Source organism: Suricata suricatta, chromosome 14 (genome assembly GCF_006229205.1).
Source record: "Suricata suricatta isolate VVHF042 chromosome 14, meerkat_22Aug2017_6uvM2_HiC, whole genome shotgun sequence".
Classification (NCBI taxonomy): Eukaryota; Metazoa; Chordata; class Mammalia; order Carnivora; family Herpestidae; genus Suricata; species Suricata suricatta.
The window spans coordinates 46,561,253-46,579,858 of NC_043713.1; the positions used below are offsets into that span (position 1 = coordinate 46,561,253).

An 18,606-nucleotide genomic window follows, 5' to 3' on the forward strand; every position below is an offset into this window, starting at 1 on the left:
AGGCGGCGGGAGCGCGCCGCACGGGAGGCCGCCCCATTGCGGAACGCGGCGGGGAAGGGAGGGCAGGCTGGAGCCGGCGCCCCGGGCCGGAAGCGCGCGGGTCGCGCTGAGGCGGCCGCGGACATGTGCAAGATGTCTTTCAAGGTGAGCGCCGCGAGCTCCGGGAGGGAGTGTCGGGCTGTGAGGCAGACTTGCGGCGGCGAACCCGCACCTGGGGTCCTCCCGGGGTCGCTGTCGCCGCCGCCGCAGCCCCCTGGGTGGAGTGAGCGCCGCCCAGACTGCTGGCGAGGGACTGGAGGAAGCGACCTGGCTGGGATGGCTCCTGCGGTTTGTGGTTTTGGTTGTGTGGGCTCTGACTGAAAGGCTTTTGGTACTTACGGCCGCAGGTCGTGGAGCCTGGCCGCTAGGCAAAGGGGCGGCGGGGACTGTCGCCCGGGTAACGGGCGGGGGCGGGGCGGGGAAGCGTCTTACAGTCAGCACTTCCCTGTGGCAGCGCCTCCGGACATACCCGGGCTGCGGCAAGGATTCCCGGTTCTGCGTCCTCATTTCAGAATGCCAGTGGCACCGCTGTCGCCTCCTCTCCGGGGCACTTTTTGGACGCTGAAGCTGAGAGCTCAGCAGAGTGGATCTGCAGTTGGCTTCCGTGTCCAAAGCGGTCTTGTCTTAAACGAGTTTAAAGTCATTCCATTTAATCTTCACATTTCAGGAGGAAAGGGATGATGCTTGATTTGCCTCTATTGAGAGGTCTTAAAAATAATAGTTAAAATATATACTGATGTGCCTCTGAGCCAAGGACATCTGGGCGCATCTTCTGAATGCTGAGGAAGACCCATGAAATGGTACTTTCCTGTGTGTCTCTCCTTTCTTTCTTTTTTTTTTTTAGAAGACTAGAACATGGAGAAGTTACGTAGCTCATTACAATCTTGCAGCCAGTAAGTGAATGGTGTTAACATTGAAATCGTAATGTGTCTGGCTTTAAAATCAGTGTAATCCTATCTCTTATAGTAGCTCATATAAACAGAGGGATGATATGTTGAGATTTGCATGTTAGAAAGATTACTGGCCACCATTTGGGGAAGGGAGCGGAGCTGGGGTCCTCTTGTTAAATGGTAGGGGCCAGTGAACAGGTGTCTGGGATGGAAGCAAGTAAACAAATGTGAATGACAAAAAAATGAAATTTGTAGAATTCTGTAATAGTTGTTCATGAGTTAAGGAAGGCTAGAGAGGTGAAGATAAAATTCTTGGTTTGGGCCATGTAAAATTTAAGGATGATTGGAAGTCCAAGTAAGACAGATATAAAATTGGGACCCCAGGAGTAAATAGTCTAGGCAGGAGATAAAGATGAGATAGGAGTAGGAATGAACTGTGTTAAGTGGTAATTAAACCCATGAGAGCGAATGTGCCCAGTGATACCATGTAAAAATGGAAGACAGAGGACTGACAACAAAATATTGAAGAAAATGAGGACTTGAGAATGAGCAGAATAACAGAAACCCATTGAGAAAACTGGAGAGAAGCTAGAGATATATGAGAACAATCAGAAGCATGTGCTGATATTTAAATCAAGGATCTCTAGTCCTTCAATAAAGATGGAGAGGAACTCAGTGATAAATACCACAGAGAAATTAAGGTACAAATTGAAAAGTGTCCATTGTATTTAGTAGCAAAACAGCCACTGGTGACTTTGCTCTGAGCAGTTTCAGGAGCCAGACTGCAATAGTTCAAAAGAGAGTGGGTGGGAACCACAAGTGTCAAGAACTGTTTCAAAAAATTCTGCAAGAAACAGTGGCTAAAGCAGGAATTTGGAGTTGGCCAAGGGTTTGTTTGCTTTAAAATGGTAGAGACTTGACCATCTTTAAATAATGACAAACATCTCAACAATAAAAAAACAACCAGGGCCCCTGGGTGGCTCAGTTGGTTAAGCGTCTCTCGGACTCTTGATCTCAACTTAGGTCTTGATCTCAGCATTGTGAGTTTGAGCCCTGCATCGAGCTCCATGCTGGGCATGAAACCTACTTAAAATTAAAAATTAAAATTAAAATAAAAAAAAAAGACAACCCAATTGAAAGATGGGCAAAGGAGATGAATAGACATTCCGCCCAAGAAGATATACAAATGGCCAATAAGCACATGAAAAGATGCTCAAAACTTTTAATCATCAGGGAAATGCAAATCAAAACCATAATGAGATACCATTTCACACCCACTCGGATGACTATAATCAACAAGACAGGCAATGTCAGGTGTTGGCAAAGATGTGGAGAAATTCAAGTCTTTATACATTGCTGGTAGGAGTGTAAATGATGCTGCCATGTTAGGAAACAGTCTGGTTGTTCTTCAAAAAGTTAAATATAGAGTTATCATATAGCCCAGCAATTCCACTTCATGTATATACCCAAAAGAAATGAAAACTCATGTTCACACAAAAACTTGTACACAGATGTTCACTTTGTTATTCATAATAGCCCCAAAGTGGAAACAACCCAATGTCCATTGTTTGTTTATTATTGGTAATAAAATTATAATAAAAACAAATGTATGGAAGCTTGAGCTTCCATAACAAAATACTATAGACTGGATGACTTAAACAACAGGCTTTCAATTTCTGGAGGCCGTCAAGTCCAAAATAAGGGTGCCAGCAGATTCATTGTCTGGTGAGAGCTCTCTTCCTGACTTGCAAACAGCCACCTTCTTGCTAGATCCTCACGAGGAGGAGAGAATAAGCTCTGGTGTCTCTCCCTTTTCTTATAAGGACACCCATCCCATCATGGGGCTCTACCCTCTTGACCTTATCTAACCTAATTACCTCCCAAAGGCCTCACCTCCAAATACTACCACATTGGGAATTACGGCTTCAACATATGAGTTGAGGGAAGACACAGATCTTTAGTCCATACCATGATATATTCATATAATGGAATATCATTGAACTATAAAAAAGAAGGAAGCACTGATACATGCTACAATGTGGATGAGCCTTGAAAACATTATATTAAGTAAAAGAAACCAGACACAAAAGGCCATGTGGTATATGATCCCATTTATATGAAATGTTCAGAATAGGCAAATCCATAGAAACAGAAAGCAGATTCTTGGTTGCTTGGGGCTAGGGAAGTAAGGAGATGGGGAATGATTGTAAATAAGTTTACGGTTTCTTTTGATGGTAATGAAAATGTTCTGGAATAGTGACAGATATGCAACCTTAGGAATACACTAAAAACCACTGAATCCTGCTTTTTTTTTTAAAGGATGAATTTTTTAGTATGTATATATAATCTCAATAAATATTTAATTAAAAAAAATTTTTGAGAGTGTGTGCAAGTTAGGGAAGGGCAGAGAGAGAAGGAGAGAGAGAATATCAAGCAGGCTCCATGCCCAGCACAGAACCTGATGCAGGGCTGGATCCTACAACCCTGGGATCATGACTTGAACTGAAGTCCAAAGTCAAATGCTTAACCCACTGAGCCGCCCAGGCACCTCTCGATAAATAAGTATTTAAAATGATGATAAGGAGGCTTGATAGAGAGGATGATGGAGCTGAGCGATGAAGCATTAAAGAGGTGGGTGAGGCAGAGGACATTAGTGGGGCTTCATTAGTTGTAGGGGTTCCTACTAGACAGGTGGGGAGGAAACCTTCTTCCATTGGGGTTAGAGGAAAGGAGATGAGGTTGAGCAATCGTATCGATGTTCTGTAAAGCGAAGGCCAGGATAAGATCAGAATTTGGGGTGGGTAGAAAGGAAGGTGCCAGAATTTGCCGTGAAGAAGGGAAAATGATCAGGTGAGGCCCAGGACAAGAAGGTGGGATGGCCTGAGCTGTGAAGGAACAGTGATTTGTACACCTGACTGTAAGGGCAGGTCTGGAAGACAAGTGAGGAGAGCCTAACCCTGTTTTCCACCCCAAGGCTGGTGTGGGAGGTTTTGGGGGCTTACAGCAGGGAGACAGAGCAAGTGCTCTGTGCCGGATTAAGGATGAGGAGTTAATGCTCTCTAGGAAGTGGACTTCCAAAAGGCACAGAGGGAAGTCTTGGGGGCAAGGGGAGCAGTCACAGGCTGGTCAACTAAGCTGGCACTAGCCCTCACTAGCATCCTATCAAACATATTAAAATGTACCCACAGACCAAGATAATAATAGAAACTATTTGTTGTACATTTTTGGAAGGGTTTTTATAATATTGCTTTAAAAATTACTTAGCCATGAGTAACATTTCATTTACATTTGCCCATGATTTTTCTGCAGTTTTCACATATAGCCCATAATTCTTGGGTACTGAGAATATCAGACCTACAAATTATTTTCGTGTGCCATCAATATTTTCTCAATAGCAAATTTAGCAATGAATAGAGCTGACAAAGATAGTACATTTTGTAGCTATTTATTCATTCACTTTGATTTTACAGCCAGAGATTAATGGTTCATTTTCATGGGCCTCAGAAAGTCTCAGAGGCCCTAGTTCCTGAGTCTCCAAAGCCTTTCTTTAAAAGCCCTGGCATTGTTAGCTGAATCTATGGGAGAATGAACAGAGCATTATAAAGCACAAGTTAGCTTCTTATTCATGACTTAGAGTAATCAAATGTAAGGCTATTTGCTTCTGAGCCACACGGACCCCTTTGCATCTGTTTTCTCCTTCCTCCATTAGCTGTCACTGCTATCAGTCTGTCTCTAGTAAACTTCCTCTTTCATAATTGGCAAGTCCTAATTTGTTCTGGTTGGGAAAACAGACACATGTTTGTTAGAATTATTTTTAAAGGAAACTCAGGGGCAGGCCTGGGCCTCTTTGGGGAATAAAGTTCACACATTTCAGTGCACTGACTTTTGACTTTATAACAGTTGTTTTAACCACTCAGAACTTGTTCTTCAGGGCTGAGGCTTCTAAAAGCCTAACACAGTTGAGGAGTTAGACCCTTAACCCAGTGAGGGGAGTCACCACTGTAGAGGAAACATTGGTAGATAAAGAGCAATACTTGGGTCTTTCTTGAGCACGTTTTATCCAAGAGGATAAAACGCCCCAACGCCATGTTTCATCTTGGTGATGGATATTATTCATGCCTTGGCCAAAAGTATGGGCACTTGTATGTTCCATCCTTGTTCTGAAAGTATGTAAATGATCTCATCAGCAGTCAGCTAAAATTATTTGGATGAGCTACAGCAAAAAAAAAAATTTACAAAGCCACATATATATTTTAAAAAATTTTTTAATGTTTATTTTTGAGAGAGAGAGACAGAGTGTGAGCAGGCAAGGGGTAGAAAGAGAGGGAGACACAGAATCCGAAGCAGGCTCCAGGCTCCGAGGTGGCAGCAGAGCCAGACACGGGGCTCAAACCCACAAGCTGTGAGCTGAAGTTGGACGCTTAATGGCCTGAGCCACCCAGGCACTCCAGCCACATATTTTTTTAAGTTTATTTATTTATTTTGAGAGCAAGTGAGCAAGGGAGGGGCAGAGAGAGAAGGAGAGAGAGAGAATCCCAAGCATGCACCATACTGCCAGCATAGAGCCCAGTGCTGGGCTTGAACTCACGGATTTGAGATCATGACCTGAGCCAAAATCCAGAGTCATATGCTTAACCAACTGAGCCACACAGGCACCCCAAAGCCATGTATGTTTTTAAACAGCTTTATTGAAATACAAATCACATATCATATAACTCACCCATGTAAAGTATTCATTTCAGTGCTTTTTAGTATATTCAGACTTGTGCGACCATCAGCACAATCAAGTTTAGAATATTTTCATCACCCGTTAGCAGTCAGGCTAGCCCCCAGCTATCTAGCTTCTCAGCTTTAGATAAACTGCTACTCTGCTTTCTAGCTCTATGGATTTGCCTATTCTCAACATCTATGTCTTAAACAAACTCTCCATGGTCTTGAGTTCTGAGTTTGGAAATGCTGGAGTTGAATGATCCGACCTCCAAGACAGAATGCTTGGGGCACATCACTTACTTTTTCTCTTCAGTTTCCTATCACCTTCAGAAGTGTAACACAGGGGATAGGCTTCTCTAATGTTTATCAAGCATTATGAAAATTTCAGATACTTAGCACAAAAGGGACAATGGATGAGAATAGCCAGCGACATCTCAAAAGTGCCTTTCTGCGCATGGCTTCTCAGTCCTGCGTTCTATTCTTATTTAACATGGCCTCTGACATTGAAGAAATTCATGATTGAGAAAAGCTAATGTTCTCTTGATTGAATTAATAAATGCACAATCAAAACCCACATTGATTCTAAACCTTTTTTTCAACTCTACCTGTTTAAATTCTCTACCCCCTGCCTTAGCTTTTAATCAGACTTCCAGTTCTGTACAAGTTTCAGTTTCCCTTCTGTGTTTCCTCTCTCCTTCCTTCCTGTAACTAATTGCTGGTAGTATAATAATGAGCAGTGTATGAGCCAAAATTCTGGAAGTAGAGGTGAGGAAAAAAGGAATAAAATATGGCACATGTCGAAGTTTATACTCTGTTTTTCTCCCAGGGAAAGACCTCAGACTCTAGACTCAAAGATGGGGTTGAATGCTGGCTCTGTTACTTGCTAACTGTATGACCTTGAGTAATTCATGTCTGTGCGTCAGTCTCCTCTTCTTAAAAATGGGAATAATAAGAACTCCAATATCGTGGAGTTGTTCTGCAAGTGAAATGCATCAGAGCAGTGAAAGTGCTTAGTACACTGGAAAAAGAGCAAGATCTCAGCCTTGGCTGGTGTTGCTCTTCCTCATATCATAACCGACAAGCCTGAGGAAGGCTCACTGGCCTTGTTGCAGAGCTCAGAAAAATCAAGAAAGAGCTTAAACAGCAAAGCGTTTCCACATGCATCATCTCCTTCCTGATGGGTCTGTCACACAGCAGATCCTTGGGATCTGGCCCTCACTGCCTACAGTCCCATAGTCCCGTACTCTCTCCTCCCTCCCTTCCAAGCTAGTGACAGTTCTCTGGAATGCTGTGTCAAGCCTCCATGTCTTTGCTTTCACCACTCTTTCTGCCTGGGATGCTCATTACCCAGTTCCCTGCTCATCTTCCAAAACTCTTCTTGAGAATTCCTTCTCTTTGAAATCATTCCTGGCCACCCCCCTCATATAGGCTCAGCTATTCTCTGCTCTCATTAAGTAATCCACATTCCTTCCTAGCATCTGTAATAATTTTTGATGCCTCTTGGCATGACATGCTTTCCTGCAGGGCCATCAAGCCATTGGAGCAGAGCTCATGGTTGACTCATACCTCTTGTCCTAGCCCCTGGCCAGTGCCCCTGTCCTCAATACATGCCAGTGACCAAGAAAATTGCCAATACCTGGATAAGCATTTCAAAGAGCTGTGAGGAATACCATTTATAACAATTCTTGAGTGTTCACCATCAAACTGTGTTTCCTTGTATTCTCCGCTTTAATTCTCTAACAACACATGGCAGAGATACCACCACTGACATTCTTAGCCCCATTTTACTGGGATGGAGAGAAGTTAAATAACCTGCCCAGGGTCACAGAGCTGGAAAGTAGCAGGCTTTGACTTGAACTCAGCTCTTTCTTACCCCAAATAGACTACTCATCTTGCCTCCACCTCTCGGTAAATCAAGGGAAGATGAAATCCTTACAACTGTTCACCAAGCTCACTTTCTGGAACCTCATAGGAAACCAGGAAATCTGGCCCTGGCAGGAGAGGAAGCCCCAAAGCCATCCTCAAGGCAGGAGAGGCTCCCAGCTGGAGAGCTTACTATGATGATAGAACTTTGTGGTGTGCAGATGGTTTTTGAAAATAATTTGGGGTTAAAGAGAAACAACAACATCACTAAAAATGACTTACAACTTATTACTTTCAAGTCTTCATATCTGAGGAAAAGCCAGAGCTGTTCCCTGGTGCATATTAAATTCTCTTCCTAATTCACCCTCCAAACTTCATTTTGGCCTCGTGCAATCTCTCTGCCGAAAGGGCATTGTTTTACGATTTATGATACAAGTCTGGCCTGCCTGGCCATTGCCTCAGCCAGTTACTGACAGCTGTAATGGTGGAGCCAGTCTGGAGCAAGAGCCACAAACACTGGGTGTGAGAGTCACCATTGCAGTTTGGCCGGAAAACTCCTGGGACCATCACATTTAGACTTTCTAGGAAAACAAATTGTTCATCTGGAATTTGAGGTGACTTTTGTTCTCCTACCTGAGCCAGGAAACTATTTGAAGTATGTTTGTAACCTGCTTAGCATTCCCCGCTTGGCCATGCTCTTATCCAAGAATGCACTAAAGAGCACTGAGTTGTGCATGAGCTGAAGGGCTACAGAAAAGAAATCCTTATAGCAACAAACGCCACCTTGCCTGGGCTCTCACCCTTCTTTCATTTTAGATGGCTCTACAGAGGGGCACCTGGCTGGCTCAGTCAGTAGACCATGTGACTCTTGAGCTCAGGGTTGTGAGTTTAAGCCCCACATTGGGTGTGGAGATTACTTAAAAAAATTTTTTTAAATAATCTTTAGATGGCTCTGTATTGTGGCTGACATTGTTGTGTTTTCTTTTTAACTTAGCATAGTAGGATTTTGAATTTAAGGCATGTCTGTGTGGCTCAGTAAGTCAAGCATCCAACCCTTGGTTTCGGCTCAGGTCATGATCTTACAGTTTATGAGCTTGAGCCCCATGTCAGGCTCTGTGCTGTCAGCTTGGATTCTCTCTCTCCCTCTCTTTCTGCCCCTTCCCTGCTCGCTCGCTCTCTCTCAAAATAAATAAGCTTAAAAAAAAGAAAGAAAGAAATAGGCCTGCTTTGAAGAAACTTATAAAAAAAAAAAAGATACTGAATTTAATACCTTCTCAGTATACTGAAAAGATATCTTGCGTAAAAGCCTTTTGGGGTCAGATAGGTGTTTTAAGGCCACCCCAAAAATATGCTTTTGTTAAATAATTTCAATGCTAGAAAATTTCCTGAGACCAGAAAAATTCTTTATTAGTATCAATACTCTGAATTTAATTTTGCCTATCTATCCCAACTTTGTAAAGAAAGGTAAACAGAGGGAAAGAGCGAGCATCTGTAAGCACTTATGATGTGTTGGGCACTGTATTCACCAATTAACCTATATTATTTAACCCTTACCATAAACTTCACATCAGGTAGTGTAAGACTATCCAAGGCCAAGTCACTTGCCCAAGGCTGGGTTTGACACCCAGAGCTGTCTGATTCCAGAGCCTCTCATCCAGCCCCACCCTCCCTGGCATGGACTGTTCTCTATAGATCCAAACTGATGTGTTCTAGAAAAGGCAATTGTACTGCAGTCAACTCAGCCAGTCTGATTTTTCAAGACTTGTTTGCCAGCTCTATTCCTTTCCATAGTGTGGTTCCAATATTAACTTTGCAACTTTAAAATCACACAGCAGTGGAAGGAAGGATCCATATGAGGACACATAACAGCGTTTCCTGCCCAGGGTTCTTTATTCTTCAGTGAACCCCCAGGCAAGTCCCTGCTGAAGCAAAGAAAATTTGGTGAAGGGAAGGTGAAACATTTACCTAGACAGCTGGAATCGGTTAGAAAGTTGAGAGCACAGAAAAGGCGTGGGTTGGGGAGGTCAGAATTGGGAAAGATTTCTTTCTGTTTAGAGTTGAAGAGAGGTTTGGGAATGCCTCAGGGAGGAAATAGCATTTAATCAGGGTCTTGGCCTTGAAGGATGGAGGAAACTCATTTCAAGCAAAAAGGAAACTGAACAAAGGCACAGGCAGGGAAGTGAGGACACTGGTGGGAAATAGAGTATTAATAGTGCTGTATTATCAACAGCATTTCTCTTCAGCACTGTGGCTCTGGGATCAGATATGAAACAGAATGTGTTCCATAACCAAGTATATTACCATCATCTATTGCTGGAGGAGCGGTCTTTCAGATGCTACAACACATCTGGAAATTCTGCATTTTGAATGGTATATATTTGCATAGAAGCAGTCATATTAACTGATGTCGAGCTTAAGAGCCTGTTTCGTCTTGCTTCTGCAGAAGGAAACTCCACTTGCCAATGCCGCATTCTGGGCAGCGAGGAGAGGAAACCTGGCTCTGCTCAGGCTGTTGCTGAACAGCGGTCGAGTGGATGTGGACTGCAGGGACAGTGTACGGATGGATTCATTGGGTATATGCATGCCAAGGACACGCCGTTCCCCCTGCTGGCACGAGAGCAGCTCATGAATACATTTCCCTTTGCAATGCTGATCTACTTTCATGTTTGCCTGCTGTATCCTTTGTAAAAGCCCAAGGTACCATGCTGAGCGTAAAAACATACTGGGCAAACCATTATGTCCATAAAACCAGAGGCGGCCACAATAGGGGAAGGGGCACCTCACTGGGAATCACAATTGGCAGATTCTAAGAAGGAAAGAGTTTTTAGTCTGAGAATTCAAACCAACTTCTTTCATGGAGAGTGGAGATGATTCAGGGCAGAAAAAGGCTGCCATGGACGTGGAAAATGGGCTTTTCTACGAGGATAAAAGAACTGAAGCTTCCTAGCTTTCGTTATCTTTGTGAACATCAGTAGGCTCCTTGGCAAGGAGAGGGTCTAAAAATCGATACTACTGCCCCCTGCAGGCATCACTTAGGGAGCCCTCCCTCTCCAGACAGAGGCAGTGATTTCTCTGTATTCTGCAGGACTCTGTATCTCTGGGGATCAGGAAGACCTCAAATGAGAAAGAGAAAGAGAAACAGCAGAAATATTCTGATTTTAGGAGTAAAAATGTTTTCAGATGAGCTCTATTGTTTTCCCAAAAGCTGGACGTGCCATTTCCAGCTTTTATCGCACAAATTCATTACCTGAAACTGGCCACCAGCCTGAGTGAGATAGCAAAGCTTATTCCGCTTTGCCTACTGGGGGCATTGGTGTGGCGTTATCTTGGGTTGGCACTTCCAGGTCCACCTGGACCCTTCTCCAGCTTGCTAAGTGTCCCAGAGACTGAAATGTACGGCTTCATGGACTTGCTTCTCTCTGGCCTCTGGTTGGGTTTCACCAGTGGGAGCACTGGTAGGAATCAGAGAGTGGGAGGACAGGGATGTGGAGAACCCAGTGTCCCTTGCTCTATCTGGCATCAGTGCTCTCATTCTCTAGGAGTTTCTACCTTCCCCATCCCAGCCCTGTGCCTTCAGGCCCAGGCTGCCAGGAGAGCCCCACTGCCGCTGGCTCCGAATCCAACATTGTTCTTGTAGTGTTCCTGCACCTAGGATGCAGCTTTATCAATTATTGAAGCTTCCTCCAACTATCCCAGTGCAAATGTGCCATCTGTTCCTTACCAGGACCCAGACTGGTATAGGGTCAGGCATCTGTGAACTGGCTATCCCAGTCTTACTTGGGTCTTAATGGGCAGCAATGCACCCCTGGGCCAAACTGGAGTAGGAGTGCTGGTTTTCATTGTGGCCTCACGCACTGGCCATATTGACTATTTTCCTCTTTGTCTTGAAGTCACCTGTTTTCAGCCACTTTTATTGCTTTTTCCTTATATGCAGCGTCCTAGGAGCCTCCTCACAGCACCACGCACATCCTGCCCCCCAGACAGTACCCCATACTCAGCTTTCCCTGTGCCCTTTCCTCCTCAATGCCACCTGTCCTGCCACCTCCTTTCCCCCTCAGAGCTCATCCTCTGTCTCTATCTGTCTGCTGGGTGATGAGTAGTTATTTCAGGCAGAAATTTTGCTACTAGGAACAAATACCAATATGTTTACTCCTCCTTATTTAACTTAAAAACTCATTTTGTTAACAGCTTTCTGGAGAAATGATTCCTTAACCCAAAGGAGCGAGCCTAAATGATGGTAATTTCAGACATTGATTTTGAAAGAGTCTCTAAGATTGGTGGTGAGGGAGACAGGGAGAGGTTTGGGAGCAGTGCAGGTGTTGGTTCCCCTCTAGGTTTCACTTTCTGCCTCCTTCAGGTGCCACCTGAACATGGAGTCTGGGTTCCAGGATGCCTCTGGTGCTGAATGACTTCTGCACTAGTCCTGCCCCACCTCCGGTTCATCCAGGACTCCTAGGAGAGCTGATGAAATGTAAGAGGAGGCCCTGCGGCTCTCCTGGGAACCACTCCCAACCTCAAGTTCATGATCATGTTCAAGACTATGTTCAAACTTCTGACAAACAGCATTTAAAGAATGAATACATTATCTCTAGGCTACCCACCACACAGCAAAGCTTTGATTTGCTAACATTCACCTTCACTTTTAGAGTAATGCTGTCTTCGCATGATGTTTACATTTTTTTGCTTCATTCATCTCTCTGATGCACATCTACCACAAAGGTGTGCAATGGTAGCTTCCTCCAGCCTTTTTAGATGTATAAATATACATCTAAAAAGGACAGTGTTTAACTGTCCTGTTTGTTGGGGTCTTCACCACATTTATATCCCCTGTATCCTCTATTCAAAATCAGCTAGTTTGAAAAGATACATTGTAACATCAACCAATTAAATAAAGTAACCTTAATCTTTAGAGAATTAACAATCTGGCAAGCTAGCAAGTGTCGACTATAAAGGAAAGACTTTTGTGTCGCTTAATACATCAACAGATACTACTTCATAAAATGAATTTGAAAGTTTTTCTTCCTCTTATATTTTTGGAATAATCTGAGAAGAATAGGTATCAACTTTTTCTGAAATGTTTAGTAGAATTCACCTGTGAAGCCATCTGGTCCTGGACTTTTGTTTGTTGGGAGTTTTTTTTTATTACTGATTTAATTTCATCACCAATAATTGGTCTGTTCAAATTTTCTATTTCTTCCCAATTCACTTTTGGTAAGTTATATGTTTCCAGGAATTTTTCTGTTCTTCTAGGTTGTCCAGTTTTGGGCATGTAAGATTTTACAATATTCTCATATAATCCTTTGTATTTCAGTAGTGTTGATTTTTACTTCTTCCCTTTCATTTCTGATTTTGTTTATTTGAATTCTCTCTCTTTTCTTTCTGATAAATCTGCTAAAAGTTTATCGATTTTGTTGATCTTTTCATAGAACCAGTTGCTGATTTCATTGATCTGTTCTATTGTTCTTGTTGTTGTTGTTTTGTTTGTTTGTTTTTAGTTTCTATATCATTTATTTCTGCTCTAATCTAGTTTGTTTCCTTCCTTCTGATTGAGGGTTTTTTTTGTTGTTGTTCTTTTTCCAGGTCCTTTAGATGTAATGTTAGGTTGTTTATTTGAAATCTTTCTTGCTTCTTGAGGTAGGCCTATATTGCTGTAAATTTCCCTGTTAGAACCACTTTTGTGCATCCCAAAGATTTTGGACCTTTGTGTTTTCACCATGTATCTTTTAAATTTCTTCTTTGATTTCTTCATTGAGCCATTCATTATTTAATAGCATGTTATTAACTTCCATGTATTTGTGCTCTTTCCAATTTATTTTTCTTATAGTTGATATCTAGTCTCACTAGCATTGTGGTCAGAAAAGATGCATAGTATGGCTTCCGCCTTTTTGAATTTGTTGATACTTGTTTTATAGTTTAATATGTGATCTTTTCTGGAGAATTCCATACGCATTTGAAAAGAATGTATATTCTGCTGTTTTAGGATGGAATGTTCACAATATATCTGTTAAACCCAGCTGGTCTAATGTGTGTTCAAAGCCATTGTTTCCTTGTTGATTTTCTGTTCAGGTTAAACAGCATTTTATTGATTTAAGTGGGATATTAAAAGTCCCCTACTATTATTGTATTATTATTGATTAGTTCCTTTATGTTTATTTTGGGTTTGTTTTGCTTTATGTTTTATATGTTTGGGTGCTTTCATGTTCAGTGCATAAATATTTACAATTATTCTATCTTCTTGTTGGATTGTCCCCTTAATGATTATATAGTGTCCTTCTTCATCTCTTGTTAGTTTGTTTTAAAGTCTATTTGGTCAGATATAAGTATTGCTACCCTGGCTTTCTTTCATATCCATTTGCATTATAAATATATGTCTCCATCCCTTCACCTTCAATCTGCAGGTATTTTTTGGTCTGAAATGAGTCTCTTATAGGCAGCATATAAATGGATCTTGTTTTTTTTACCCATTCCTTCACCCTATGTCTTTTAATTGGAGTGTTAAGTCCATTTACATTCAAAGTAATTATTGATAGGTATGTATTTATTGCCACTTTCTTACTTGTTTTATGGTTGTTTTTGTAGTTCTCTGTTCCATTCTTCCCTTGCTCTCTTCTCTTGTGGTAAGTTGGCTTTTTTTAGTGATATTCTTGGATTCCTTTCTCTTTGTTTTTTGCATATCTATGACAAGATCCATCTATATGCTGCCGATAAGAGACTCATTTCAGACCAAGAGACACCTGCAGATTGAAATTGAAGGGCTAGAGACTTATTTATAATGCAAATGGATATGAAGAAAGCCAAGGCAGCAATATTTATATCTGACAAAATAGACTTTAGGAGACGGGTTTAGACTCATGATTACCATTAGGTCTGCATATAACACCTTTTGCATATAGTGGTCTCCACTGATGGTCACTTAATGCTCATTCTTTGCTCCTCCCCCTCCCCCCCCCCATTTTAGATCTTACTTTACATCCTTTGATTTTGTGAGTCCCTTGACTAGTTTTTACAGATCTACTTATTTTTGCTGTTTTTGTGCTTCCTACTTTTCTTACTCTTAGCTGTGGCCTTTTCTTTCCAAAGAGTCCCCTTTAACATTTCTGGTTTAGTGGTCATGAATTTTGGTTTAGTAGGACTGGCTTAGTGGTCGTGAATTCCTTTAACTTTTGTTTGTCTGGAAATCTCTCCTTTTATTCTGAATGATAGGCTTGCTGAGTAGAGTATTCTTGGCTGCAGATTTTTTCCTTTCAGCACTTTGAATATATCATGGCACTCTCTTCTGGGCTGCAAAGATTTTTCTGACTGAAAAATCTGCTGAAAGCCTTACAGAATTTCTCTTGTACTTAACTTTCTTCTTTCCTCTGTGGCTTTTAAAATTATCTCACTACTTTTTGCCATTTTAATTACTATGTGTCTTGGTGTAGACCTCCTTGGGTTGATTTTGTTGAGGGATCTCTGTGCCTCCTGGATCTGAATTTCTGTTTACTTCCTCAGATTCGGGAAGTGAACAGCTTTTATTTCTTCAAATAAGTTTTCTACCCCCTTTTCTCTCTCTTTTCCTTTTGGGATCCCTATAATGCAAATTTTATTATACTTGATGAAGTTGCTGAGTTCCCTACATCTATTCTCATTTTGTATATTTTTTTCTCTCTCTTGCTCAGCTTGATTCCTTTCCATTACTCTGTCCTCCAGGTTACTGATTCATTATTCTGCTTCTTCTAATCCACTCTTTATTCCATCTAGTATATTTTTAAATTCATTTACTGTGTTCATCTCTGATTGATTCTTTTTTATCTTTTTGTTAAGGGTCTCACTGATGTCCTTCTCTCTTTTCTGAATTCCAGTGAGTATCTTTATGACCATTACTTTAAATTCCCTATCAGACATATTTTTTTAAATTTTTTACTTATCTTTGAGAGAGAGGGAGACACAGAATCCAAAGCAGGCTCCAGGCTCTGACATGGGGCTTGAACTCACAAACCACAAGATCATGACCTGAGCCGAAATTGGACATTTAACCAACTGAGCCACCCAGGCACCCCTATCAGGCATAATATGTCTCGATTTTGCTTAGGTTTCTTAATGTGATTTTGTCCTGTTCTTTCATTTCAGACATATTCCTCTGTCTCCTCATTTTGTCTAACTCTTTGTGTATGTTTCTCTGTGTTAAGAAAATTAGTTACATCTCCTGCTCCTGAAAGTAGTGGCCTTATGAAGAGAAGAAGAGGTCCTGTAGTGCGTGCGGTGCAGTGTCCCTTATTCACCAGAACCTGATGCTTTTTACACAATTCAGGCATCTGAAGTGGCTCTCTTTGCCTGTTTTGGGCAGTGTTTGGTCCCTGTAGTGTTAGTGGGCCAGTCTGGGGCCATCCTGGGCTTGAGTTTAGTCATACTAGGTATTTGCCAGAAATGCAGTAGCACCAAACTGCAGTGTACTTTCCCCAGGTTATCCAGAGAATCTTTTGTTGGTAGGAGAGGCCTGCAATCAGACCAGCTGTCTGCCCTCAGCCCACTGTTGGGGCTTCAGTATTACTGCTTTGTGCAGTTATCTTTCCCTCTCCTCAGGGCAGGATTCACTTTGGAGTGGTGCTGGCCCTTATCGGGGCTGCTTACACACTACCAGACCCGTGTCCCTGGTTTGAATAGACTCTTGTCAAGAGCGTGTTAGGGCGGGTAGATCCACAGCAGGCACAGGGGAGAAGGGGCAGTGGCATTAGCACGTTAGGTCGTGACTGTGGGTGCTGCACTGGTTCCTGCAGGTGGTTATGTTTTTGCCGGAGAGCAGGGGAAGGAAATGGTTCCTGCCAGCTCCTTTGTTCTTGAAGAAGTCTCCAGTGATCCATGCTCTTCCAGCACACATCTGAGAAAAGTAAATCTCCTCATATATCCCAGGCATTTTTCAAACTGCTGCTTCTGTGCTCCATGGGCTGTTTGTGGTGCTTTCTCTTTAAGGGCGAGGTTTTCAGTTTTTCCTCACCCTCCAGCCTCTCCCAGAGCTGAGCTACTGATTTTTAAAACTCCAAGATTTAAGTCCAGAAATTCAGTCCCGCTAGTTTTCAAAGCCAAATATTATGAGGACTCATCTTCCACATACAGGTTCCCTGGTGGAATAGTCTGTTTCCCTTCCTTCTCCGGCAACTCCCTCCCAAGCCCAACCCCCCCACTCCCTGCTTACAGAAGTGGTCCATTTAGCTTCCCACCACATCTCCACCCTTCCTACCCTCTTCAGTGTGGGCTCTTCTCTACCTTTCATTATGGAGTTTGTTCTTCCAATCTTTGGGTCATTTTCAGTTATTTACACCAATCTGAGTGCTATCTATTGTAAATCCCATTGTGTATCTATTGATACTCCCATTGTAACTATGGGACAAGGTGAGCTCAGCAATCCTTTACATTGTTTTTGTTTTGTTTTGTTTTAATTTGAGAGAGAGAGTGTGCCAGTGGGGAAGATGGGCAGAAAGAGAGAGAATCTTAAGCAAGCTCCGTGCTCAGCATGGAGCCAAATGAGGGGCTCGATCCCACAATCCTGGGCTCATGACCTGAGCTGAAATCAAGAGTCAGACACTCACCCCACTGAGCCACCCAGGCACCCCCCAGATTGGTACTAATTCAAGGATTGTTCTATCTGCAATCTAAATAAATAAAAGTTGTTCACCTTCAGGAGGAAGTTAGTAATACCAACTTCCACATACCACTCTAATCCTAGAAAATACAGAGAAAGGTGTTCAACTTAATAATGGATGGTACACCCTACACAAATGTCTAGCATTCAAATACCAAATACGGTCACATGGAGGTAGAAAAAATAGAGAGTACTTCTATGAGGCCATTAGCTTTTATTTTCTTCACTCTAACTGTTTTTCATCCATAGCAAATAAGACTTTCCCAAAATTAGTATTGTCGTTCACAGAATCCGCAAAAGCCAGATGATAACCTAACATTTACTGAAGTATCATAATGTTTCAATGTCTAACACTTAATGAATCAATATCTGACATTACTATGCTGAGCACATTGCCTGCATTATCTCACTTACCCATTTAATGTAACCCAGAAGATGCTTTTGTTATTCCCTATTTTACAGAGGAGGAGGGTGAGCCTTGGAAAGGTTCTGTAAGTAGCCCAAGATCATAGTGTCAGTGACCATTCAATTCTACCATCTTCCTACAAAATCCCACTGATGAAATTAAAATGAGGCTTGTAAGTCACTTACCATCCTACACCTCACGAGCCTTCCTTCTGTGTAGAACCATCTATCTCTCTCTTGTTGTCCACCCCCAAAAGGCAGGTTGCTGCAGATGCAGGGGTGGTGGTTAAGATCACTATTCCAAACCCTCCAAAATGCCTGTAAAGTAAACTACAAGCCCCAAGAATTATAAGCAACTTCCCCTCAGGTTACACTGTTGCTTGAGGACAGAGGCCCCAGGCCTCCTGACTGACTACTGTGGTCTCCCATTTCCCTGAGGTGCCTTTTATCTTTACCTGAATCAGTTTTAAAATAAAGACTTCTAAACTCAGAAAGCCAACTGGTACCACTTAACCCATCTTTTACATTAATAACAGTGTTTTGGCTCAGGAATCATTTAATAGGAATCATAAAATGAGACCATTACATCCCTACTGCCTTAAAGTACAGTAATTATGGTTCAGTTGGACCACTTCTGAAGGTAATGGAATTAAGTAAATTTTTAAATTAAAAATTCCCTCAGCAATGTGTCGCTTTGCTTTTTCCTGTCTAGTCTGCCTGAGATGCTTTTATTACTGTGGGAAAGTTTGCACTTGGACATGTCCCAAGGGGAGCTGACTTCTCTGCAGCCTCTTCTCCAGGATCCTGTCTGACATATAAAGGGCTAACTGTTCATCTGTCTGTCCTCCGTCTAGCATGGCACCACGCTGCTCATGGTGGCCTCCTATGCCGGCCACATAGACTGCGTGAGGGAACTGGTTCTACAAGGAGCAGACATCAATCTCCAGAGAGAGGTAGGTCGCCTTTTACACTTGAATAAGAATGACTCAAATTTTCACAGTAGTGAATCGGCAAGGAAGACAAGAATAATCATTGCTTTTTTCTTACATGACAAAGCCCAGATTGCAGGCTTTATTATGC

The 18,606-nt window shown here is 42.3% G+C and overlaps 1 protein-coding gene across 2 annotated transcripts in view; it reads left to right on the forward strand.

Moving 5' to 3' along the window:
* Positions 1–6: 6 nt before the first annotated feature.
* Positions 7–18,606, forward strand: part of ANKRD29 (ankyrin repeat domain 29) — a 52,017-nt gene continuing 33,417 nt past the window's right edge. The window contains exons 1-3 of one of the 2 annotated variants that reach the window (XM_029922629.1): positions 7–144; positions 9,946–10,056; positions 18,381–18,479. In XM_029922629.1, the coding sequence (XP_029778489.1) occupies positions 124–144; positions 9,946–10,056; positions 18,381–18,479 (231 nt within the window). In that variant the 5' untranslated portion in view covers positions 7–123. Of the gene's footprint in view, positions 145–9,945; positions 10,076–18,380; positions 18,480–18,606 lie in introns of those variants that run through there. The other variant, XM_029922630.1, reaches the window with a different exon arrangement.